The sequence below is a fragment of the Numida meleagris genome, chromosome 6 (genome assembly GCF_002078875.1).
Source record: "Numida meleagris isolate 19003 breed g44 Domestic line chromosome 6, NumMel1.0, whole genome shotgun sequence".
NCBI classification, from domain to species: domain Eukaryota; kingdom Metazoa; phylum Chordata; class Aves; order Galliformes; family Numididae; genus Numida; species Numida meleagris.
Window position 1 is genome coordinate 35,863,241 of NC_034414.1, and position 25,304 is coordinate 35,888,544.

Sequence of the window (25,304 nt, forward strand, 5' to 3'; positions counted from 1 at the left end):
AGGAACCATAACAATACTCTCTCTTAGACTAGAGCTCAAAATTACAGAACTGCACTTTATTCTATTTCCATTCTAAATGTTGTCTAATAAAAGCTGGATTTGTAAAATGATAGCTGCAGCTGAGATGGAAACTTCCTCCCTTCCCATTCCATTCAGTTAATGAAAGCTGAACTTCAAAGTCTAAATGAGATCATTTGAAGTGCTAAAATTATTGAACACCAGAACTGTTTACTTTCCTATCTGACAAAAAAAAAAAAAAAAAAAAAAAAGAGAGATCGTAAAGTAAAAAGTAAAGTTTAACCACTGAAAAGAAGCTAGAAAACTTTAAAAGTTGTAGTGCAAAAAGGCAGTGTTCTCTGAGTTGAGAGACATTTTGTACACAATTTTAAGTGACTCACTTGATAGTCCTGCATATATGTATTTTTTTTTTCCACAATTGTCACAGTATAAGCTTTCCTGGGAGGTCTCAATTGTGTTCTGGTCAGAAAATTGCAATCCAGTGAGAGTATGTCTGAGCAACATCCCTGAGCTAAGAATACATATGAATATCATCAGTGACAAGAGCATTTCTAGAGTTTCATAAGTACTCATGTTAGCACTAGTTCTGCAGTTGTTATCAGAGGTCGGTCTTCAGCAGAGATGGAGTGAGCATCTGAAGCTCAATGGGACTATGAAGTAGGTAGCTGTAGAGAAACACGGAGTGAGGAAATCATGGGCCGTGCCAAGAGGGGCAGCGGTGGGGTGCAGGTAGTGAACAGCAAGGTGTGCTGAACAGTTGTGATCAGGGAGGAATGTTTGAACAGGATCTAGGAAAACAGGAAAAGAGTCAGTCACAAACTACTTGGGATGCCAAAGATGACCAGTTTCTGTGATCATTTTAAGTATTTAATTTATCTGACACACATTTGGGATGGATGGAATGCACACAATCCCATTAAGTGTAATGAATTGCATGCGAGAACTGTTCATCTGACCACCCCTGTAGGCCTTCCTGCCATGCTGGTGTGCTGCACTGGCAGCACACCACCACAGCTGCTCTTTTGCATGTCACAACATGAAGCCTAACCTAAGCTCCTCTGGCCAGCTCTGTGAGCTACTGGGAGCCCTGAAACCCTGTGCAGCAGGTGGGGGGTGTCTGTCTTTTGTAGGCCCTTATCTTTAACAGAGCCAGGGTGGAAGGCACACTTTCAGGTGCACCCTTAGAATCATAGAATCATAGAATTAGCTAGGTTGGAAAAGACCTACAAGGTCACCTAGTCCAACCATCCATGTACCATCACCTTCCTTGGCCCAATTTACATGCATGCCTTTGGCCTCTGACCTGATCCATCCCTGCACTTTGGTGTGACTCAGCAAGTTAATTCTCGTGTTTTATGATTCAAAATTTGAGAGTTCTGGTCATTAATGATGAAGTCTTGGGGTCATTACTTAAATCCCACCAATTATTTTAAAGTTCTTTGGTTAATTAATTCTTTGATTTTATAGAATAAATTAATAAAGCGTATTTTCATTCTATAAGGCCACCAGCACCAAAGCAGACACACTGAGTTATGGCTATTTTTTGTCACAGTGTTTACAATTGTCTTCTTTGTTCTTATCCATCCAGAGCAAATAGAATTAGACCACAAAAAATAACTTTGTACATGTGAAATTTTAAATTAAGCCATTTTTTGCTGAAGCTTTTTCATGGGTGTGTGATCAGAACTTTTTTCCTGTCCCTAGGAAAATCTGTAGAACTGTCATAAAACAAAATGAAAAGCTGAATGATTAAATGGTGAATGTTTAAAAAATTTCTGCATGGGGAATGAGAAGCGCTTTAGCATTATTTGCAAACTTTACTACAGAAGTTGCTACAAATCATCCAGTATACCATATTTGTTTCTGTACTAAACAGCACAGAAGAAGAGCATTATGCTGTGTCATGTAGGGACTTGTGTTTTTTAAATAACATCTAGTTTGCTAGCACAGTACAAGACATTCGCAAACCTGAACCAGCTGGTCAAAAGGCAAAGACTAGGTTATACTGGTGCTCCATTTTTCTATTCTGTTCCACTCTTTTCTCCCTGAGGAATTCTTGTGCAGTAATTTTTAGCTTCATTGTGGCTGACTATGGGTTTTTGACTTCCAAAAACTTGTTTAATTTTCCCTTACCAAAGTATGGGTTGGATAAATTTTACTGTATTTTCATTATAAGCATAACAGTGTTCAGATGAGACCCTTAACAAATATAAATCAGCAAAGCTACACTGAAGTTTGTAATGATTGAAACTCTTCTCTACGTTGACGATGAAAAAATATTTAGAGAAAGCAAAACAATCTAAAACAGAAAAAGCAGAGAGGGTAAGAAAACATATCAGTTACAATTTGTCATCCTATGAATTTCTCTCACTGAGTGCTCCTGGATATGGATTCAGGATTGCATATTAAGTCTCATCCTTTGTTTTAATATAATTTATGCTGTAGCCTTTTTTTAGTTTATGTTTTATGATCTGTCAGAGTATTGGAAAGCAGAGTTTTCTCCCTATTGCTTTTTAGAGCTTACTTTGTCTAAATCTTTTGTTGAAAGTGTGTATATTCTGGGAAAGATTGTAAATGATGAGAAAAGCAAATATTGTGTAATTTGCGTCACAGAGTACCTGTACATCTTTGATCATCCCAGCTAAACAGGCTGCTAGGTCAATCTTTGGAGGGGCAGCAGCCCTTCAGTAGGGTTTCAGTTATGTTTTGGGCTTTGCTTCTTCTGTTCATGAGTTGTGAGGAGAGCAGGAACGTGGCTTTGTATTTCTGTCAGGGCTTCTTGGGGACCGTCAGCAGCACTGGCGCTCCTTCTGTGGGCGTTGGGAGCTTGAGTCTCCCCTTGGGCTGGCTGGGAAGGCTCTGCTGGCAGAAGCAGAACCATGTGTGTTGGTCGTGGGCTGTGATCAGTGGTGAGGACTGGTCTGGCCTGGCGCTGAGCCTGCAGCTAACTGTCCCTGGGCGGGCAGGCAGAGGGGAGAAGGGAACGCTCAGCAGAAACGAACTTCACTCCATCCCGTGACTCCAGCGCTGCTGCAACCAGTTATATGTGCACAGGCTTCAGTTTTCAGTCTGGTGCTGCCTTCCAGGCGGGGTTAAGTCATGAGGCTGGGGGTCAGGTGATAAAGGTGGCTCTAGTGCTGGCATCAGGATATGAAGATAAAGGAGATGAGTTTGTAGGCAACAGAACAACAGCAAACAACATCGGAGCATTGTCTGATCAGTAAGCCGTGGCAAATGAAGCAGGAGCTGCACTGTTCAAATTTAATCTTACATATAAACTGAGGTAAAAGCAGTTGTGTGTTTTGTGCGTCCTTTACTGGCACCGGGCCTACAACGCGCCGTACCGCCGCTCCCTCACGCCCGTGCCCGCTGCTCCCAGCCGGCCGAGGCCGCGGTGCCGGCAGGTGGCGCTGCTGGCCCAGGCACGGCGCGCTAGCGGGCGGGCGGCGCTCCCTCCTCCGGTGGCTCCGCGCCGCGCGGCGCGGCACGGCCTTCTGCTCCCTTCTTCTTTTCCTTTCCCTTCGATGTTTTCAGTCTCTACTGCTGTGTTATTTTGAATGGTTTCAATAACATTTTATTACCGTCATTTAGCAAATAGGAGTATAGCGATTGATGCTGCCTGGCAGGAGAAACTTCCTGAGACAGGGAGGGAGTGGGACTGGCGCTCCCAAGCTGCCCTCCTGCTGCCTTGCCTGTGCCCGGCCACCGTCTAGGGGTGCCCAGTGAAAGAAAACATATCAACATGGTTTTGTACGGGCAGGGGTAGTAGTCCAGGCTGCTGGTGCAAAAGCATTTCCAAATATGAGTGTAAATTAACACACTCTAACACACACGTTTTGTGCAGGGATGGAGTAACTCCATTGCTGATAGCTGCGTTTTGTTCTTGTGCAGGCCTGCAATGTTACTGAGCACTCTTTTGAAGGCATACAGACATTGTGTACTGTGGGTAGATGTTATGCATGTCGTTTTTGTAAAGTACAAGACACACGTACAAGAGAGAGCCTTTCTTCATTTTTTTCTGTTTACCATATCACCTTGTCTCTCAAGGACAGCACACTGCTAAAATGCAGGCAGAGATTTATTGGAGGGCCTAGAAGGACTTTACTCCTCCTGCTCTTCTCCCTGTCAGCTCCCATCTCCCACTCCTCTGGCAGTGTGGCATCTCTTATTCTCTGCTATGGAAAAAAGCAAGCAATACTGCGTAAGGAGACAGGGGAACATCTTCCCAAATTCAGTCCCTCACTCTGCCCCATTGCTTGATTTGGAGTAACATAGTCCTTATGTCATGATCTATAGTGTGAGAGGAGATACAGCTAACTTTTTTGCAGTCCTCAGAGTAGGCACACACACAGAATGTCCTTATAAACAGCCTACAATGAAACCTGCAGAATAGCAGTTTTCTTCTTTGTAGTGATTCGGGATATGCTGGGTTCCATGAACAGCGGTGACAATAGACTAGTTATCATTCTCATAGTGGCTCACCGAAAATATGATAATTAAGACAAGGCCTTCAGAGTGCCCAGTATGTGCTGTGCTGCCATGACTACAGTATGCACTGGAGCATCCTGCCAGAGAATAGGCACTTGAGCCTTAAGGCAGAAGCTGACTACTAGACGCTACTTCTTTGCATAGCGTTGGGCCAGAGTGACTATACTACCATGCATCATGTCCACTGCTTGGTCTCCAGAAATGCTCAGCAAGCCATGAATGTCAGTGGATGCCATTTTTTCCACATGGAGGAATTCAGTGACACACCTTTGCTTCATATGCACTCTCATGTCAGATGCCAGTTTGTTAGATTGCCCCTCTGCTGCCATCTGTCACCAGCAACAAAATGTAATGGTATATTGGTGATAAGGTTTAACCTCTGCTGCAACACCACAAAATAAAATAGGCAATGTTACTTTCAGAGCAGTCATTGTAACACAGCTGTGCCCCCAAAGTCCAAACTCCTGTTTCCATGTCAGTTTGAATTCCAATTTCATGTGCAACTTTGGAGAATGGGATTTGGGTTCCTGAGAGACTTGTGAGTCTTTGAAAGTTTTATCCTCAGCTCATTCTTAGTTATCTGAATGGATTAGTGATTACTAGAAATCATTCCTTTAAGGAATGATGAAAATGGTAAGAGCAAGATATAGAGTGTGTATACCAAGCTGTTATCCTACTGGAGCTTATAATTCATAATGGCCTGTGGAATTGTTAGTAGTTTATAATATAACCAGTTTTAGACCTAACTTAATCTTGTCTTAGGATGATTGTAATAGACGGCCATTTCTCTTCACAGTTGATTTTCAGGCTGCCTATAAACATCATGGTCAGTTTATTTTACTCTCTTTCTTTGCAGTGAATAAGACTTCAGTAAAATTATCTGTACTCAGTGTGTACCTATAGTATCATCCAATCATGTAAATTCAGGGGCACTATTTTTAATCAGACAATATAATTGGTACTAATTTTGCAATAAATGGAGCTCCTGAGGAAGCTGGAGCTCCTTTTCAGTATCATCATCTGTGTGGCTCATATGCAATCAGTGATATTTATATTAAATGTTCTGTATTCTGCCTCACCTACTGTTTGATGTCTTCTCTCTGAGTCTCATCCAAGGGATCAAAACAGGAATCACAAGACATACAGTCTGACAAGTCATTTCTTCCCTCAGTCTACCAAGGTATAACCTGTTAGTGCAGATTTATTCAGCACTTTTTCAGCCAGAGTGCTCATGCTACACCCAGTCTCCCCAGTGCAAAGTCTTCAGCTCAACTGCCATTGTAATCTTGATGCAGTTTTACGTATACCCCCTTCATGTATTCTGAAACCTTGCAGTTTTTTCCATTTCCTAGCAGTCATATAGATCTTGTTCTGCCCTAAAACGTCTCCTTAGATTATCCCCCCAAAAATGTTTTGCTCCTCATTTATTAGAAGCTTACTCACTGATTGTTTTTTTTCTTGCATGCTTGCAAAAGGCAAATATGTGCTGTATGATATTCTCTCAGTTTAAAAGAAGAAAAAAGCATACGTTTTTCAGATTGCCATTTTGCTAACAAATTTGCTTCTCTTGTTCTTTCTTTCTTCTTGTAAGGGGTTTGTAAGCAAGCTGGATGAATTCATTCACTGGTTAAATGAAGCCATGGAAACAACAGAGAATTGGACTCCTCCTAAAGCAGAGACAGACAGCCTTAAACTGTACCTGGAGACACACTTGGTAGGACAAGATTATACTATGATTGTTATCAGTAATTGAAGTGTTCTGTGGTCGTTTTTGATTATTATTTTTTAATTACTTGTGTGAATCTATATTTTAATGTAAGATTTGCAGCATTGCAATTTGTTTTAAGGAATATAACAACAAATTACTCCTATATTTGAAATATGTCCTGATTGCTTTTTAAAAATTAAATTAAAAGCCAAAATTACATTGCAATTCAGAAATGATCTCCAAAATTGAAAGAAAATTGTGATAGCCAAAGAAAGAAGAATACTGTCTTTCTGCTGATTATTCTAAGATTTTTACAATGTTGTAATATTAAGAAAGCTTCCTTAATCGTAAGGAACTCATTCTCTCTCCCACAGTTTAACATTTAACAGAGTCATTTAAATAAAATGTTTGAAATAATTATTTCAATCACTTTACTTGATATGCATTTCTGTCAAGTAATTAATACAACTGTCACTAACCTTGTTCTTGTGCAAAGAGCTAAAACATTGGGTGGAAGTATGAAACACTTGGATGAATATTCTTTTGAATATATTACAGGCTAGAATAATAGATTGAGAAATATTTGAAAAACCTCATGAGGCTTTCACTGAATTCTGCCAAGAGCTGCTTTTGGCTACGACAAAGTGAAAAAAAGACCTGAATTAAACCAAATATTCATTCCTCAAAACCAAAATTTTATGCTGTAGGTAAAGAGTAGAGGTCAATATAGACTTTTCAATGGATAGGTATCTCAGTAAGTAAAGCAGTGTGGCAAAAAGGAAAAATAAAAGAATGCTAAATTAAGAAATAACCTTCTGCCCAAATATTAGGTTCTTGCCAGTGTAAATTGGAAGAAAACCTGTTCATGAGAATTATTCTTAGCTAATGAGTTAGACACTGTAGCTGGATAAAGCAATGCATTAGGTGAACCCACATCAAAACATCAGGGTCCTGCACTTTGGCCACAACAACCCCAGGCAATGCTCCGGGCTTGGGGCAAAGTGGTTGGAAGATTGTGAGGAAGAAACAGACCTGGGGGTATTGGTCAGCGCTCGGCTGAGCATGAGCCAGCAGTGTGCCCAGGTGGCCAAGAAGGCCAATGGCATCCTGGCTTGTATCAGAAATAGTGTTGCCAGTAGGAGTAGGGAAGTAATTGTCCCTCTGTACTCAGCACTGGTGAGGCTGCACCTCAAGTACTGCGTCCAGTTTTGGGCCCCTCACTGCAAGAAAGACATTGGGGCCCTGGAGCATGTTCAGAGGAGGGTGATGAAGCTGGTGAGGGGTCTGGAGCACAGGCCTTATGAGGTGCAGCTGAGAAAGCTGGGATTGTTCAGTCTGGAGAAGAGGAGGCTCAGGGGGGACCTTATCTCTCCCTGTAACTACCTGAAGGGAAGTTGTGGTGAGCTGGGGGTCAGCCTCTTCTCTCTTGTAACTAGTGACAGGATGAGGGGGAATGGCCTCAGGTTGCGCCAGGGGAGATTTAGGCTGGACGTTAGGAAATACTGCTTTTCTGCAAGAGTGGTCAGGTGCTGGAATGGGCTGCCCAGGGAAGTGTTTGAGTCACCAGCCCTGGAGGCATTCAAGAAACATTTAGATATAGCGTTGAGAGACATGGTTTAGTAGGGTTATTGGTGGTAGGTGGATGGTTGGAGTGGATGATCTTGTAGGTCTTTTCCAACCTTCCTAGTTCTACGATTCTATGATTCTATGATCAGTGCCCAAAGCTCAGATTAATTTCCATTCTCTGATAATCTGGTGGCGAAAAATTACTTAACAGTCCCAGGAAGTCCTTTGATGCATTACAGGAAGAAAGGTCACCTTAATCCCTTCTGTAATACTAGAATGACCATTATTAAATGAATCACTTAAGTTCACTACATACAAAATTAGCAACTAATGGAAAACTGATTTCAGAATTTCAGCTATAGAGCAAACTCTTTTGTGTCTGTTGTTCTTAAATATTATTGTATAATGCCTATGAGCAGCAACTAGATACAGTGTGTATTGTGGTAGTCTGTAAATTGTAGTATGAAGAATTTGGAGTTTTGCCTCACACAGCAGGTTTTTGATTTTTTTGCAAAGAGATTGGATTTTTGTCTTGTACTACATACATTTGTTCCCATGTGCTAATGTGGATTCCCATTATGTCTGCAGGTGCTCTGAAGACAGAGAGCACATAGTGAGATCAGACCTCAGAAAAGGCATTGGTGATTTCAGTTTGTTTTCCCCTTACAACATGAAACTTTTGGAGACACGAGTTTTTATGAGTAAATTGTAGTTTTCATTTCTGATTGAATAGAAAGAAACATACCTATGCTGTCCTAGGAACAGGAAGATCACCAGGCTGAGTCTCAGGCACTGTCAGATTCTTTTTCCTCTCCTTCTATGTGGAGGAGCACAGTAGATCTTTTGCAGGCAAATTACTTCCAGCTTTGCCTTTTGGTTCTCTGGAAGGTAAGGCCAAAGCCATCTAACAGATTGGAATGTGGACTAGTAGCCAAGAGCCCATTCATTGCTAGGGGCAGTCAGAATGAATGAGTTAGTGGGCACCTGTACAGCTCTACTTTCCCGTGAGTTCTTAGGCTCCCAGCTGTACTCTGTATTACATCTGCTGAAAAATGTTTTAATTTGGGGGTAAAAAAAAATCTTTTTGTTGTTGTATGGTGGGAATGTACCTGAACTGTTGTATGTTTGAAGATGACTATTTAATCAAAGAAGGTGGGTATTTGAGGTGTTCTGTTCTTTATTTCTGTGAAGTAAAATGTCTAAAGAACAGTTCACTTTCAGTTTGATGGTATTATAATTATTTTCATGGCATATAGCATCAGTGAAAAACCATTGCACAATTTGAAAAACAGTAATTATGCCTTTTCCTTTTGAATTTCAGGGAACATATACTATCATATTCATTTTTACACACAGATTTGAATTATTAAAATACAGAACATTTTTATAATGGGAAGATAGAGTTATTTGTATTAATTAGATTGTCAACTTTTCAGTGGCAGTTGTCTGACAGAAATCCTAATCTGTGTTTAAACAGAAGTGTATGAACTTCAAATCACATTAAGCTCAATGTTAAAATTTCCCTTGATTGATCATTGTAAGACAATGCTGATCAAGGTCTTTGGGAAGTTACTTAACACTGCTCATTTTATTCTTTTCCCAGTCAGGTTATACAGGTGGTCACACTAACCTGAGATTTGTTGAAGTAAAAGGAGCTTAACATTTTTAAATTTAGGTTTCAGGCTCATGAACTCATAGTACAGACACTAGTAGCAAACTGAAATGAAAAGGAAAGAAAATGTATTGGTTCTTTCCTGTAAACTGCATCTTCACTATCAAACCTCATAACTATTATTCCTCACTAATGCAAATTTTCTGGTCATACAAGGAGTGAAAACTCAGTAGATTAGTATTTTTATTTTTATTAGTAGAGACAAGGCCTTAGCCCTTGGCACAAATTACCAATTTCACCACCTGTGATATTGTTTTGTTGGAAGTATGTTTGTTGCAATAACAGAATTAGTGCCATAAAGAGAGAATATTTTGCATTCATGAATTAAATCTCTGCTGTCAAATTCTGAGAAAAATAAATGTGGGAACAGGAAAGCAGAAAAATGTACTCGTTCCTTTTCTTATTACTTGCTGAGAGGTCTTACAGAGGAAACAAGGACAAGGTTGTGAGCATCCCACAAATTTTCTAATGTGTAAAGTTCTTAATTGTCATGTTAGGGTCCCAATGCACATGATTGGTAATGGATTCAATCTTCAATTTATTCCTCACTCTTGTCTTGTTTTTCTGTATCTTTGACACCTTGAGAAACAGTGTGATGCAGACACTTCAAGACAGCCTCATTATCAAAAACAAAAAACCTCGAACCCTACAACACTTGTTAGAATCTTTGCATAAGGTGGTGCTCACATGAGGAGCGAAATCTCTTGATGGCCAGGTGAATTTCTGTTACAAGTGTTCTTTGTAACAGATTTTGTAAAAAATCTTCAGCTTAAATTGCTACACTTCTCCAAACTGTTGTTGTTGGTAATTCTTATATCTGACTTGGCAAGATTGTCTACCCCAGATGTTAATCAGTGCTTTGAAGCATGTATGTAATGCCTGTGTATTGGCCAATGTCCAACAGGAGCTGCATGAAGGAGTCTCTGGGGCTGTCTGAAGGTCCCACAGTGAGAGCTCCTGAAGCACTTCTGTGAAGGCAGTGAGACACTCCAACAGTTGCCTCTTTTCAGGTTGGTCTGTTGTCCCCAGTCAGCCTGTTATCTCATCTGTGCAGAGACTAGCTGGTGATGTCCTGGGCCACCTGAGGAATTAATGGCTGAGTACACTGTATGTGCACACAAACATAGTTCTGATACTCAAATACATGACAATTATTAACCATAGGACACACTGAATTTTCATTCTCATATCACAGTTACAACTTAAATCCCACAGAATGTCCCACGATGAATAACCATGAGGTTTGACAACTATGAATTTTCCTACAGATTGAAAGGTAGTCTACAGGTAGGATAAGGTGTGCCAAAACAGGCAATCTTCGTGGATAGTTTTCATTGCAAATTTGAAAGCCTATCTCCCTGATTTTCAACAGGCATTCCTATATACTTTGTTTTAGGTAGCACTAAACATGAAGCTATCAGTGAAAATATGCTCTCACAGACCCCTGAAATAGTGAAGAAACTTATTATTTCAGTTTTATGGGTCTTCACCATGGAGTAATGTCAGTGAAAATGGTGACACAGAAATCAGTTCTTATCAAAACCAGTATCCTGAAGGCAGCTCATGAGAGAAAAGCACCTATCTAGATGGGTACTGCTGCACTTGTGAAACCAGATAGACTTTCCTTACTAGCCCAACAAATAATAATTCAGTATGTTGCTCTTGAATATTTTAGTATGCTAAAGTGACCATTTACTCCTCTTTATTAACAAAGCTTCAATGTTTTAGCACAGTAAAGAAGTAAGATAGCAAATAAGGAAATCTGAGGAATCTCAGAGGAAAAGGTTTAAGTGAAAGGCACTGTAAAATAGATATGTTCACTGAGACCTGGGATTTTTATCTCTGAATTCTTAAGTTTTCTGTTTGTTTTTTAGTAGTACTTTGTTTTTTTGTTTTGCTCTTGATAGTTTCCAAACGGTGCAGCATTGGTCTGCTTTTATGTGTATTTTGCCCAAAGCCATTTCTGTGTCATGTCACACAGATAACTAGATAATATAAGACTTCTTTAAGGAAATACCACAAATGAAGTTTATTTGCTCAAACTTTTTAATCTTTCTTGTATTATTAATAGATGTTGACAAGCCATTTTTATTTTTTTTAAATATACGTTAGTGGAGTTAAAATTAGTTAGAAATTTGGAACCAGTAGTCAGGCATTTTTATCCTAAAATTCTTCTTCTGCAAACCTTCTGTAAATTAATGTTCTGAAACACTGAGTATAGGCAATGCTTTATATATATATATAAATGACTATATATATAGAATGATAGATTTTTGGTTCTTGAAAATAATCTGAAGAATGGTAGATGTTCCCATGATTATGTACTTACTTTCAAATTGTTTGTTGCCTCTTGCTGTTCTGAGTAGGACTGTGGCTATAACCTCCCTGCATTTAAATTTGCAGTTTGCAGCAGGACAGGTGTTTCACTTTACTCTCATTGCAGCTGTGGATGTATGCTGTCCTTAAAAAAGATGGCAACTAGTGGATTACTGTTCCTTTAAGACAGCACAAAGTGGTTTGCCTCTCATTGAAGAATGGGAGATGATGGCCTCCTTAAAAAAAATGCATTGTTTGTACCAAGATTTTTTGTTTGTTTGCCTTAGGCAGAAGTATATGTTCTGTTTAATTGAAACTTAAAGGTATCATAGAATCATAGAATGGTTTGGGTTGGAAGAGACCTTTAAGATTCATTTAATCATGCAGAAAGTATCATTAATATTTCAAAACAAATTATAAATTGATTCACTCCAGCATTTACTTTTCTTCTGAATAGGAAGTTTGTCATCCCCTTTCTTTAAAAAACCAAGTTCTTCTTAAAGTATGTGGATTTTGAGAACGTCATCTAAAGGGAAACAGAACAAAAGTTTTCCTGTATCCAATAGAAATATTTATGGCATCGTGTCTTGTCACTTTCTTAGCTGTAAACAGCAAACACTTTCATACAGAAAATAGGTTGCATTTTTGCCTTTAAGAAATTGTGTTGGTAATATAAAGAAGCTTCTGTGCTTTTTCATGATAACTGATCATCTTATTGCAAGAAGTCTGCTACATCTGAAAAGAAATATCATTCTTATCTCCCTGGAAAATGTTCTTTCCTGAAAAACATCAGTTTAGAGAAGTATTAAATACCTGTTCTCATTGAAATTGATGTTAAATACACATGCCTTGGGCTAATCTACTGGCTGTCTTTGTGGTAGCACTAGTAACAGTAGTTTTATTAAAGGTATTAAAGCCTCTGAAATGACTAAGTTATGTACTGTTTTTTTCCTGTATGGGCATTTCTGATGTCCATAGCAGCCAATGTAGATTTTTTCCTCAAAATATACAACAGCATCTGCAAGATGATTATGATAAAGAGTTGGAGCACCATGACTGGACAAATCTCTTGCTTCTCTAAGGACTTAGCTTTAAATCTGTTTGACCTACTATTAGTTGCAGTTTCTGAATGTCATGCTGTTACCATGAAGTGTCTTCTGTGCATGCAATGGTTTCTGAATGTGTGTCATTTTATATAGGAGGCAGTCTGTAGAACGTACCAGTCAGAGATAAAAACTGAAACAAGCAGTTTTCAAATAACACATGAAAATAGAAGGACTTAATTGGAAGTCAGAAATGAACCTTAAACAAAGGGAATGCATGTATATTTTCAGTTGTATTATTTAACTTACAAAATCTGGAAACAAAATAACCTTTGTGTAAGCTTTTCTGTTTTCTGAGTGAAAGTGAGAACATCAGAACTAAATGTTGTTGTCATTTAATGCACTCAGCTGTACAGTTCAGAGCCAGAGTACGCACAGTTGCTGACAGTGGGAAAAATATAGGTTTCAAAACAGTTTAGATTGTTCTTTTCAACTAGAGCATCTTGTGAGTTTTTGGGAAGGAAAAAAAAAACTCTTAAGAAAATTCAGATCTATATCCTGCTATTGACAGTGCTGTTGTGCTGACCAACACAGAAATACTGCATTTGATCTAAAGCTCTTTTCCGGTAAGGTAATGCAATGAAGAACTGGCACGTATGTTTTCTCTGTAAGGAGAAGTGAGTGACGCTTTTCCTCCCAGCACCTCAGGAACAGGAGAACTGTTGTGAGGGAGATGTGTTATTACCATGTGTGTTTCATGAAGGAAGGAAATGCCCATTTTCTGTCCTGTATTCTTGCTAACTGCTATTGCCATAATTTGTTCCCACTCAGGAGCAAACCAGTAGCTTTTTTGGACTCCTTTGTGCAAACCAGTAGCATAAGCAATAATTTCTCTGTCATTTTCCCAGAGTCTGAATGGCTTGAATACTGTTAAGGGTACCACTTTTTTTTTTTTTTTTCCAAAACCTGTTGTCCAAATTTGTGGACGCTTAACCCTGTATAGGTGCTTTGTACAGCTGTGAAGAAAAAAGGAAATTGTACCTACTTATTTTATTGATGGGTTCAGGCCTCCCCAGCACTCCTTTTCTTCTCTTTGCTGCCAACGCAGATTTCCACAGTTGTGCATGAGAGGGCCATAGGATGCCATAATAAAAGTGGTCCCTATTATCTGGGCCCATCTGTATCCCATTAGTTGTGTTATGGTTTACACATACAGAGCACAGGAAGTGTCTTATTTGAGAGGGGTGGGGTTGTTACTTAAAATGTTGGTGTTCTTGTTTATGCATCTATCTGAATTACGTATCTGTGGAGTGAAGAACATACAGTATTTCACTGTAGTTCTGACTTAAAAGCTTTATAGCAATTGTAGAATAGTCTTGGAATGACAACTTGATAATGGTCTTTACATTAATTTATCAATGTAACAACTTTTGAAACACCTTTAGGAAAAAAAACCACAACACTTCAGTTTGAAAAGAATGTTTATTTTATTAATAGGCTGCATAATGATTATGTAGGAACTCAGTTGTAATTTACGTCTATTAAAATGTATGCTGTTGCTTGTAGTTTTAGTATGCTGGTGTCATCAATGTAGATGTAGTCTGAAAATTGTTTTCAAAGTGGATTGAAATCTATTTTAAGAAAAATATCTGAGATTGAAAATCATTAAAAGAATGTCGGACCAGGATCTCTAAGGACAACCAAGTACACTTGATGCAACATTTAAAGTATATTTTTTTCAGTTACTTCCCAAGAGCTATGGTCTACTCCTGTGGGTTCTCGGCTATGTTTCTCAAAGGCAAAATATCATTCACACTTTAAGTACTGGAAGTAATATAATTGCCATCTGTGTTTTGGTATTTGAAACGCCAAAGATGTCAATAGAAATATAGGAATTTCAGAACATGAATGGAGGTTGTGATTGGTAAATTTTTCTCTTTGCATCTCCTATGGATTTATTTTTCATTTCTTAATTTTAGACAGGTATTGGGTTAATAATTTGATGCAACGTCTGAGGCACAGACTCAGATGTGAACGATCCAAATCGTTTATTACAGGTTCTCACATCCCTTATATACATTCACAAGTTTTTTCTTTTAACTTTCCCACCCACCTCTACATGTCAACAAAGCGTTCCACAAACACTCCTTAACCGTGCAGGCAGGCGCTTATCCAATCAGAGCCACAAGTCATTCCTTTTGCTTTTCTCTTCTGGAGATGTCCTCGGTTCCCTGCCTTGCCTTCTCATGTTGTTTATCTTGCTCTGTAGCTTCTGTTCTGAATAGTTTTTCTTCAGTTCCCGCAATTTGGAATCTCACGTATTTTATTAGACAAATTTTGCTAAGGAGGCATCAATCTTTAAATTGCACAAAAAATTTTCTCTGCAGATATATAAAAAGAAAATTATATCTGTTTTATATTCCCATGATATTTTAATACAACCAAAATCCTTCAAGGATTATTCTAAAACTAGTGTTTTTAGTTCCAAGGTGTGCCTTTTGGTCTGTAAGTTAGTAATTTTATATTTAAATAGTATATACCTATGTGTTGGTTAGTTTTTTTCCCCTTAGTAACTCCATATTTGCAAAGGCTATTGTGCCCCATGAATTTATCTTTGGGTTGTAAAACTCTTTTTTCATGTTTGGCCTTTTTCTGCATGTGGCAGGACAACGTAACATAAACATACTTCGTTTAAGTAGTTCCTTTTGCAGGCAGTAGTTCTGCTGGTGGAAAAGATGTACTTAGAAACATCTGAGATCAACAGTCAAATGTCATCTTGATGGAAAAAGGAGCCAGAAGACAGTGACTTTTGACTATTTCCTGAGTGTCTCTAGAAGACCAGAAATGATCAAGGACAGTTATCCAGGGTGGACTAGTTAGATGTGTGGTTCACCCTACTTATGACCATTTTGTCCATTTGATTTCCTGCCTTTGTGCTTCCATCTCTTGTTGTCTGTCGATAATAAAGTAAGACTTGATTTGGGAAGCCATAAGTTAACGTTTTATTTAAAATATGTATTATGTAGACAGGCAATAACAAATAGAAATTTATGTAGTGAAACTCAAAAAAGAGAGTTGGCAGCAGAAAAATTTGCATGAGCTTAGAATATGAAATATTGACATATCTGCTAAAATAGCCTCTATGATTTCTAAACTAAATCAGCAAAAAAACTTGTAGAGTTGCAGTGACTGTCCTCTTTTTGACATCTAAAACTATGCATTCAAAACTTGGGTAAATTACAAGTGATGACAAATTCAAGGAGGAATGAGAAACAGAAATTGGGGGTCCTAAGGTATTTACACAGAATTGTGGGGTTTGGAAGGGACCTCTGGAGATCAGCTAGTCCAACCGCCTTCTAAAGCAGGTTGCCTACAGTAGGTCGCACAGGAAAATGTCCAGGTGGGTCTTGAATATCTCCAGAAAAGGAGTCTCCACCACCTCTTTGGGCAGTCTGTTCCAGTGCTCTATCACCTTCAAAGTGAAGAAGTTTTTTTCTTATGTTCACGTCGAGCTGCCTGTGTTACAATTTGTGCCTGTTGCCCCTTGTCCTATTGCTGGGCACCAAATAACACAGCCTGGCCCCTTTAGATGTTTATTTCAGAGTACGAAAACAGTTGTATTCCCATTTAAGAGGTAACAAAGGGGCAAAACATTGATTTCCTAATACTGTAATGACAGAGGCTGTGAACAGAGAAAAGAGGTGAGGTGGTTTCACAAAAATGAAAGTTATTACTCAACTACTGGGAATAGAGTCTGCCCTTTTGTACGTAGCATATGGCCAGTTAGAAACTGAAAGACTTGGAAATGAAAGAACTTAGGCTATTGCACTGTCAGCCCACTGCATTGCAGGCCTCACTCCTGCATTTTCTGCAGTCAATATTTAAAGGTCTCCAGAGATCAGAGCTTTCACTGTTTCCCCTAGGAGATTATTACCCAGTCTAATAGATCTGGCTTTCAAGGGAAATTTCCCTTGTATTTATCTTAAATTTTCTCTCTCTTAATTTAATTCCATTAGTCCCATCTACTGTATCCTCTTGTAATGTACTGTGCTAACAAGTCGTCTTTCTGCTTGGCGTTCAGGTTAGAATCATAGACTCACAGAATATCCAGAGTTAGAAGGAACCCACAAGGATCATTGAGTACAGCTCCTGGCTCCACACAACTTATGTTCATGTAAATAAGATAGTGATATCACTTTCTCGTAATCATCATTTAGTTGGTCTTCTTTGTTTCTCATAGTCTTCTGCCATTTATACCTTTTAACACATTTTGCTTGCTCGTCACAAAACTTCCACCAATTTCTCTTTTTATAAATGTGCTTGGGCAAAAAGTACAGTCAGGACAAGTGAAAGTTCACTGAAAGCTGAAGTCATTAGAGAAGTTCCTATAATTATCCCATACTGAATATTTTGACATACTAGTAGTAAACATTTTTTCTGTTGCCCTGAAGTTACTTTGTATTTACATAGCTTCAAACTGAATATGTATTGGATAGAGCACAGGTTGGTTACTTCCCAGTTCACAGAACAAATGTCATCAGAAGTTTGGTACTTTACTTCATACTAATGAAGTACCTTAAATGTCTGTAGAACAAAGATGTGCCAGAAGTGCTTTTTTCAATAGACAGTGACAAATACCTGCAAAAGAGTTACAGAGATGACATACGTGAGCATAGTAGTTCTCCAAAATTAATCAGCATGTTGGTTCACATTGTATGACCGTTGCCACACTGTCTAACTGTTAACAATTAGAATTGCTAGATTCTCACCCAAAATATTCATTCAACTGTACTTAAATATACAAATCCTTATTCTAGTACTGTTGTGGTTTTCTCAAAAAATGTAAATAATTACTTGGCAATTTTAAATTAAGCTTAATATTTCAAATTCCAAAATATTAGGTCACAGATAATTTTAATTGTCTGTATCGTTGCTGTAAGAAATACATGCCTTGGTGATATTTTTCTCAAAAGTATTTAAACACATAAAAAATATACCTCGAGAAAAAGAGATCTCAGTTGTACCCATGTAGACCACACATCTTAATATTACGATTGATTTGCAAGTTGAAATATTTCTTTAGGTTCACTATCTTGATCTGGCAATAGGTGTAAACGCCTGTGTCATTTAAACTGTTCTATGTTTTTTAGGTTCACGTGATATGGAGTTGCTTACATGTCTTTCAGAGACAGAAATTACACAAGAAATATTTAGAACATATGAATTTTTTTAAAAAAAGCATACGTTTATACAAAGTCTATGTATCTCTGGGAATAAGAATATTTGTTGGTTGACTGTCCTTACTGAAGATAAGAGTAGGTGAAGACCCCAGCCATGTTTTACCAAACCATGGGGATTTATTAAGAACAGAGGGTTGTAAGACAGTGAAAGATTGCATATCAGGGCTCAATATGTACCTGTACAACAGAGTTTTCCAAATTTAAGTGTCTGCAGCCAGAAAATAAATCCTCGGGGGAACTTCAAATAAATATTTTTTTCAAATATTCTTGTCTGCAGTTGTACAGACAAATAAAATGTGAGGGAGAGATTTGGATATGTTGGGAATACCTTCTTTTTTTTGAGAACGGAGAACAGTTAAATGTAATTTTAAAAACCAGAAAGTCTCAGTGTGTTCAGAGACCAGTGTAGATCAGGAGATGCTGTTTTTCTCCCATCATGGTTCTGGAGCATTCACAGAATCACCAACGTTGGAAAAGACCTCCGAGATCATCTAGTCCAACTGTCCACCTACCACCAATATTTCCTCACTAAACCATGTTCCTTAGTACCACATCTAAACATTTCTTGAACATCTCCAGGGACAGTGACTCCAGCACCTCCCTGGGCAGCCCATTCCAGTGCCTGACCACTCTTTGAGAGAAGAAATTTTTCCTAATGTCCAACCAGAATCTCCCATGGTGCAACTTGAGGCCCTCTAGTCCTATCACTAGTTACATGGGAGAAGAGGCCAACCTCCACCTCGCCACAACCTCCTTACCAGTAGTTGTAGAGAGCTATAAGATCTCCCTTTATCCTCCTCTTCTCCAGTTTCCTAAAACTCAGAGCTTGGCTTCATTTTGTGAAGGGAGGGCTCTTTTGCCTCATGCAGTCACCAGGAGACAGCACTCCTGGAACTTGTCACTTTTGGAGTCTTTATTTACAGTTTGTGGCTTCAATAAAATGGTGTGATTCTTGCCTCACTTTTGTGCTAAATAAGAACAGTTGATATTTATATGTAGGTGCATGGTGTCTGTAAGAAATAAGTGCAGAGAACTTCATAAGGTAATTTTGCTTGTTGCAGCTTGTAAACTGTGTTATATATCCTTACTGCTAGGGATGACATTAATGTGTTGTTTTAAAAGCTGCTACCAGGCCATTGCCCATGCATTTTACATAATGTGTATGTGCTCATGTATGATATTTAGACTGCTCCATAGCTGCAAATGTGTCTGGAAAAGTGGCTTTGATTAATTGACTTCCCTTTTCTTCTCCTTTCCTCTCCTTTCCTCAGATGCAAGAGCTCAGTTCATTATCAGGGAAGATCAGAGGAGAGGAACAGAGTACCTAGGTCACACACTGTTAGAGTTACAATTTTCCAAATACCCAATGTAAAGAGTAGGGAATGGGAAATATCCAGGATGGGAGAGGTCCTCTGTTTGAAGGTCCTTCTACATTACAAATGTTCGCTCTGATTTTGCCTTTAGCTGTGCAGATTTGTATATTTATGTATAAATACAGATAAATTTACATATGTATGTAATGCTTGTTACATCGTCAACTCTGTTTGCCTTTTTTATGTGTCACATTTTCAGTCAGGCGAGCATGAGGAACCATGAACACCGATGCACTCACTAAGGACTGTTCTTTCCAGTGTTCCTTGTCCATTTGCTCCTTTTTGTTAGAAAATTGCCACTCGTAAGAACTTAAATGTATGCATGCAATTCGAAAGCCAAAACTCACACTTCAGTACATCAGCTGACAGCGCCCTTTGCTTCCGTTTGTATTTATACTTAAATATATAGTTCACTCCCTTTGATGTGGACATGCTGATAAGAGTTTATTTCTGATAAATTTCATGTATGTTCACAGTATTTGTGGCACGCATAATTTATCCATAAAATCAGAATTTTGTACAAGTAGAATATTGCTAGTCAGAACCCAAAGTTTGGCTCCATCTTTATTCATCATATTTTACTTCTTCAGTTAACGTTATTACAGGTTAATAGGTGCACCTGAAAATCAAGCTGTATTGTAGTATCTGGTTCGTTATGTTAAATGAATCTTTTATAGGACAGCAAGACTCTTTTTTTTCCTAATGAAAAAGAATACCTCATCTTTTCCAATTTTCCTATCAAACACATCCACATCATCTTGAGACGCTACCACATCCAGCTGCATCTATACTCAGCTTCAATTATATGAAATTAGACAACCTACTCTCAGGTCCTTTAGGTTCCCTTTTGCTGTGTGAGGCACACACATAGTGCATTTCCTGAGAAGTGCATGATTACAAACTATTCAGTACAAGCATGTTTTAAGTAAACAGTAAATTAAATATTGTCAGTGCTTGTTCAGACAGGCTCTTATGAAGGAAAAAGAACTTCTAGGTTTACGTTCATAAACTCTAGATTTAAGAACAGGCCAGTCAAATTTCAGGCATCATTTTTCCTTTCTAACTTCTTGACTCACCAGTTGTTCAACAGCTGGTTCAAAACATTATTTTCAGATGCTCATACATGGAAAACTGGGATAGACAAAATGCTGAAGGTAGCAAAATTCTTGTTTATTACTCAATTTGAGTGGAAAATTCTCAAAAATATTCTGTCACTAACTGTCAGGGAGACTTCTGCTTGAAAGACTGCTAAGGGTTTACTTGAACAATGTTTCTCTTTCAACCATGACAAATACAGTGAAAGAACATCATTTTGTTACAGTTCTGGCTATATTATTTTCTGTTATGCCAATCAACCTGACTACAGGAGTTAGGAAAGAAAGGAAATGGTCACTTTCCTAAGAAATGAGGACTTTTGAGTATTTTGTGGTATCTTCAGTACTAAATACTTGGTAGTATTTGGAGAAATATAAATAAACTTTATAAAATCCAGAAGCTACAAATCTGCACTTGCAAAGTCTATTTTAATCACTGCCAGTTAATTCATTCCCAAGAGAAAGCAGAACTCCTTTCTTCCAAGGAGTCAAATATTGTTTTCATTCATTCTGTTAGCATTTCAAGGAGAACAAGGGTTGCATGTGTGTGTTCAAGGCTGCATGACTGATGATTAAATATGGCAAGAACTCCTTTCTTTATTGTATTTTATTTCTCTTTCTTACATGCAAGTATGAGTGAAAAACTGCCAGCTAATTCGCAAATTACTCCAGCTAAGTTATCAGTGGTGTACAAAATGTCATAACACAAAGTAGATCGTGTTTCCAGTTCATCTCTCTATTAACAGCTTTCAATACAACAAAAAAGACACAAATCTGAACAGCTAATAAAAATATTAGAGCAAAAAGGATGAAAAACACTTGCTTTACAAATTAAGAATGCAGAGATCTAAGGCAATCTGATTTATTCTTTGAAAATGGATTTGAGAGCTAACTCTGAAACAATAGATTTGTATGAGTGCACATAAGGCCAATATGTTCAATGCTGTAATTTTTTTATAGTTTCATAAATAGTTCTATCACCAGCATTTCAAAGAAATCTGAAAAAAACAGAGCTCATATGTGATGGCATAAATTTAGTGTATTTTATAGAACACTGCTACTCCAGATATAGCCTACAGGTTGTGACTTTTCATAAAAGCTAATGAATTTCTAGATTTGTCAGCTGTTTCAGAACAGATGCACTTTGCTGATCTAATGGAAACATTTTGAGCCCAGATCCAAAATATCAATAGCTTTTAGTATCGCAGATTAGTGGGGCTATTGGGTAAATGGGGATGTGGTTTTTGATAAAAATCAGCAAGTAGTTTTGTATGTGTGTTTTATGAGAACTGTCTCTTCAGTGTTTGATGCTGAGATTTTTCCCTATTTTTTATTTTTTTCCTTCTCCAGAGTTTTAAGTTGAATGTTGATAGCCACTGCGCTTTAAAAGAAGCAGTGGTAGAGGAAGGACGTCAACTTCTTGAGCTTATTGTATCTCACAAATCAGGTAAATCCTTCTGAAATATTGCAAGTCTTTATATCTCTGGACTATTAAAGAATGAAGAAGCATTGCTGTAAATTACTGCATATATTCACTTCCTTATGTATTATTAATATTTACATTATCAGATTGACCTTCAAGATTTATAAATGTTTCATATACTGCATACAATGCAGTGATACTTATAAAATGAAATACTGCCTGCAAATAGTCTGTTCATTTTATTTTGGTCTGCTGCTCAGTTGAGTTTCAGTTGAGATCGCATCAGTGAAAACTTTACACTGACACATTCTTTGATGTAGGTGCTATGGAAATAACATTAAGATAATGAACTAGGATTTCAAATGTATACATGTATATTTTTACATACCCTGCATGGGTAATTGCATTGGTGAAACTTTATTTTGTCTCTTAAACTAATTCTTACGTGATTTTAATATATTTATGAGGAATAGATTAAAATTAAAAATGCCTTTTTCCTTTGGTTAGGCTTGTCTTTTTCTGCACAGGCCTTAAACTGGGGGGAGGGGAAGAGATACTGATATCCTTTTTCTTTCCCCACCACTCCCTATATTTTTAGATGTTTGCGTGACTTGTATGATAATAGGGTTTTAATCAGCATATATTGCTAGGTAATGCCATCTTCATTTTGCATGCTTTTCACCCAGGTAGAGGTTGTCCCCTGGTTTACATTTTTCTGATCTTGTTATATATTCTGCCTCTATTGTTTCACAGTATCAGGCAGATCTCTGTAATGTGAAAGCTGTAAGAAATCAGTGACTTCTACACATAAGACCAAAAACGTACAGAAACTATAGCTGAGAAGGGTACTGCGTGTCATGCTATACTTAGCAAGTGGTAATATGTAAACTACTGAAAATATGAACAGATGAAGGTAGGAAAAAATGTATTTGGTAGATTATGTGTTTAAAGATTAGATATTAGAGAGTGATATTACCATAGCTTTTCCTATTGCAGTCACAGTTTATGTGGGATTTTCCTTTTCTTAAAATTTTTTGTCATAAACATAATAAAAGATTAAAATGATGGCTGAAATAATTTTTTGACCCTGTAGCATTGTTTACAGTGTGAATAGTAGTAATGCTTGTGCTCATTTCTGAGAAAATACACTAAATTTCCTGTTTTGTTTATTTAAACATCCTGCTAATTCTTTGATTAAGGAATAATATTTAAAAATGCAGCTGAGTTTTCAACTTACTTTTTTTCCCCTTCATTTTGGAGAAGGACTGAAGGACATGCTGCAGATGATTGCAAGTCAATGGAAGGAGCTACAGAGGCAAATCAAACGGCAACACAGCTGGATTCTCAGGGCTCTGGATATCATCAAAGCAGAGATACTGGCTACTGATGTGTCTGCAGAGAATGAGGAAGGGACTGGGAGCCCTAAGGTAAGTGGCTTGAAGTTTGCCTTATTTCCTCTTATTTCCGTCTTCTTTTGAACTAGGAACCACTGAAGTTTTCTTTCCACCCTAAGGCTTTTCATTTCTACTGGGTAAACTTTTTTTTTCCTATAAACAAAATGAAATGCCTTACTCTGAAACAATAAAAAATCTTCGAACTTTCAAGTTTTCCTGGAAGACCTTTCTTACTGTGTGCAGAGGGGCATGAGGGGGAACATAAAACATTTAGTAAACAAAACATAAAGCATCTTTAACATGAATAATCAGAATGGTTTTAAATTGTTTTGTTGCAACTATAAATCACTATAATCAGTGCAATCACTCAGCTCTGACATCCATTAGCCGCTTGGTTACAGCAAATTAACAAAGAAGAGAGAAAGTGATTCATTATCTCATTCCTGTTAATGACTATCAGATGCATTGCTTAATTAGGGGATGGCCATTGTAGTGGGAAGAAGGTCATATGCCTTTTCACAAATCTTTTTCCTCTAAGTCTTCCATAATAGTGCATGTGCTGAATACAAGTACTTTAAGAATAAAGTATTGACACCTATAACCATTTTGAGGATATTAATTATCAAAGAGGTCTATAGTACTTACCAGTTGCTGAACTTGAAACTTGTAAGAGCACTCTGAATACAAAGAATACTAATTCAAATTGGTGTAAGCAGTGGAAGGACACTGTACACAACACAAACTTATGGCATAGGGTCCATGCCCTTGTATTAATATCAGTAGAAAAAATGGTTGAGAGGTTGCACTGGAAGGTGTTGTTTTTTCCATTGCATCCTGAGCAATGAACAATACAGCAGGGAGTCTAGAAACTTCAACATTTTGGCATGTTGCAGGCTGAAATGAAGATTCCTGTTTCTGGAAATAACAGGTGCTTGTGCTGAGTAGATTTGATTCTGATACCAGACAATTCTTTGTATTGGCATTCACTGCTTTTTAGAGATCAGTTTGTGCAATAGCTTTGTCACATGTCATAGGATGTCACTGAATGTTCTGATATTTTCTTATACAGGAAAAATTATAGGCAGGAAATGCTACTTGAACTAATATGCCTAGTCACTTATGTGGTTCAAAATGATCCAGTGTCTCATAGGTTTTAGTTTAGGAACTAGGTGGTGGAGCAATTCTTGGTTTCACAGTTAGGTCTTTTAAAGTAAACAGCCTACCTCAAAGTTGGCTTTACACACCCCAGTAATATATCCCTGTGCCTCTTGACTCTTGACAGCTTCTTGACAGCTTGACTTTTCCATGGCCAAATACCTAACTGCTCAATCAAAATCACTGCATAAAAAGTGTTCTAAAACCCAGCTTGATTTTGCTGTGGAAATTATGGAAATCTGAACATAGAATGATTACATTCAAATATTTGCTTAAAAAGGGGAAAATGAAAAAGTTTTTGTTTCATTATTTTCTTATGTGGATAGGTAGCACCTCCTGGCCTAACCCTTTTTATCAAAGAGATAGAGCCCTGAAGCAACACTATTGTGCCTACAACTGTATAAATAAAACCACAAGTGACAGAAAAGATAAACTGAAAAGAATTTTCAGGTTATTTCATTAAATAAATCGTATTCCTATATGGTTCTTGTAGGTATGGGCAGTAGTGCTGTCAAATACCATCTACTTATTCATGCTGAAAGATTAACTAAAATTAAAATACAGTTGGTATTACAACTGTAAATTTCGGTTTGCATTTATTTCAAAAGCCAAAAGAAACCTGAGAAGTATAATAGAAAATCTAAAGATTATATCTAGAGGGTATTTTTCTTTTTTTTGACTTGTTTGAGAAACTACAGAAACAGTGTTGGCATTAGAAATCTGTGAAGAAATAGGAAAAGAAGGAATTTCAAAGACCCTAAGAAACCTTTCCCTTAGGAGTCTTTAAATGTGTTTTTATAGCTCTGTGGCATCT

At 37.7% G+C, this 25,304-nt stretch overlaps 1 protein-coding gene across 3 annotated transcripts in view; it reads left to right on the forward strand.

The window, feature by feature from the left end:
- Positions 1-25,304, forward strand: part of AKAP6 (A-kinase anchoring protein 6) — a 322,203-nt gene that overhangs the window by 153,030 nt on the left and 143,869 nt on the right. For all 3 annotated transcript variants that reach the window (XM_021402796.1, XM_021402797.1, XM_021402798.1), the window contains 3 exons: positions 6,098-6,220; positions 21,869-21,965; positions 23,205-23,368. In XM_021402796.1, coding sequence (XP_021258471.1) covers positions 6,098-6,220; positions 21,869-21,965; positions 23,205-23,368 — 384 coding nt within the window. The remainder of the gene's footprint in view (positions 1-6,097; positions 6,221-21,868; positions 21,966-23,204; positions 23,369-25,304) is intronic.